At 40.2% G+C, this 1,656-nt stretch overlaps 1 protein-coding gene across 1 annotated transcript in view; it reads right to left on the reverse strand.

Annotated features, from left to right (window-relative positions):
• Window positions 1–1,656, reverse strand: part of LOC101851597 — a gene marked incomplete at its 5' end in the record, with an annotated part of 41,465 nt that overhangs the window by 10,354 nt on the left and 29,455 nt on the right. The window contains 1 exon segment of the mRNA XM_013086558.2: window positions 270–387. Coding sequence (XP_012942012.1) covers window positions 270–387 — 118 coding nt within the window.

Genomic DNA, 1,656 nt, shown 5'->3' on the forward strand with positions numbered 1-1,656 from the left:
TTATTATCATTATCATTATCGTTATTATTACTATTATTTTTATTGCGTGCCTTTAAGGGAACTGAGCTCATTACCTCCGATCAGGGTAGGAAAAAAAGAGTCTAAAAAAGAGCCTAAAAACGTGTAGCTCGTGGACTGAGAAAGCCTTACCTTTGTGATCGCCAGTTGTAGCGTGGATGCTTTGACAATTCGCCCGAGAGTAACAAATATAACATTTCTTTTTAACGGACGTGTGCAACTGTATCGAAAAATAAAATGTGAACACTCACGCATAAGTACTCTCCATACAGGGATTGACGGCGTTGTCTGTGTAGAACTGTACTGAGAAGTAACGGGAGAGATCTCCAGCTTCAACAAGATCGTACTGGCTGGCTTCGCTGGGTCGACCTGGAGTGAAGGAGGCGGGGTGAGAGGGGAAAGTTGGGGGGGGGGGGGTTGTGACATCATCCACGAATTGGTGTGACGTCACAGGTGTTCAGACTATTTTATTGTTTGTTTTTTATTTGGGGGGGGGGGGGTGGGGGTGGAAATTGGAATAGAAAACAACTATAGAACACCGATAATACATGAAAGACAGGGTAATGATACTATACAGAATCCTGTAAAAATGACAACTTAAACTCGTTACAAATTTTGAAATGAAGGTCAATTTGACCTCAACATTAATTTGGAACTTACTTGACCTGCATAGCATAAGGGGATCTCCCTCTCTCAATCTGTTTTATCGAGTAACTGTCTATCTTGTGTGGCACTGCATCCATCTCAGCTCGCTAGGCTTATTCCGACAATCAGGGTCGAAGCAGCCCGCCTCCTTAATGATCTAAATTATTGTATCACAGAGTCGGTAAAATATCTACATTACAAGTACACTTTCTTAAATAGGTCCTACCGATGAAGAAAAAAACTAAACCAAAAGAATATATACATCTACCAGTACTTTATTACTGGTCAAATTCACAATATTTTTGAAGTTTGTATTTTGAACTGGTTGACCTGGACAAAGAACTATCTGAAGAGGTCTCGACAGTTCTGTTTACAGAGTGGGAAACAGAAATAACAATATTCATTGGATTTTTATTTGTAAATGAGAATGCAGACTTCACTATGTATGATAATAACAGACACCTCATTTGCGTTGAGCATATTAGTAGCTTTTTATTTAATCTGTTCAGCCTGCTTCTATTCGCTTGTCATTCATTCTCTTTCCATTTTTTTTGTTGCCCTGATTTTCTTTATTCACATTAGGTTATTTTCTTTATAGTCTCATCACCCCCATCCTGTACTCTTTTTCTCTCAGCATTTCTTCCCCTCTGTCGCTCATAATTCCTCCCCTCCCCCTCCCCCTCCTTCCTCTATCTCTTTCTTTCAGCTCCTCACTGTTAACTTTATATCACACCTTATTCTGATTTTGGTGACCGATCTACCTCTGAGACACTATTCTACCTGTGATCTGTCATTTATCTCGCTGCCTCCCCCAGTGCCAGCGTTATGTGTAGTGGTATTGCTCTGTGAGTAATATCCAATGAGATGGAACTTTGCCTGGAATTGTCAGTGACAATATTAACTTGTCTCACAGGTTCGTGAGTATCTCCTTTTTACATCTCATACAACTATTCCCGCTTGCATATTGGTTAAGTACAAACCTCTTCTACCCCT

This window comes from Aplysia californica, unplaced genomic scaffold (genome assembly GCF_000002075.1).
Source record: "Aplysia californica isolate F4 #8 unplaced genomic scaffold, AplCal3.0 scaffold00479, whole genome shotgun sequence".
Classification (NCBI taxonomy): domain Eukaryota; kingdom Metazoa; phylum Mollusca; class Gastropoda; order Aplysiida; family Aplysiidae; genus Aplysia; species Aplysia californica.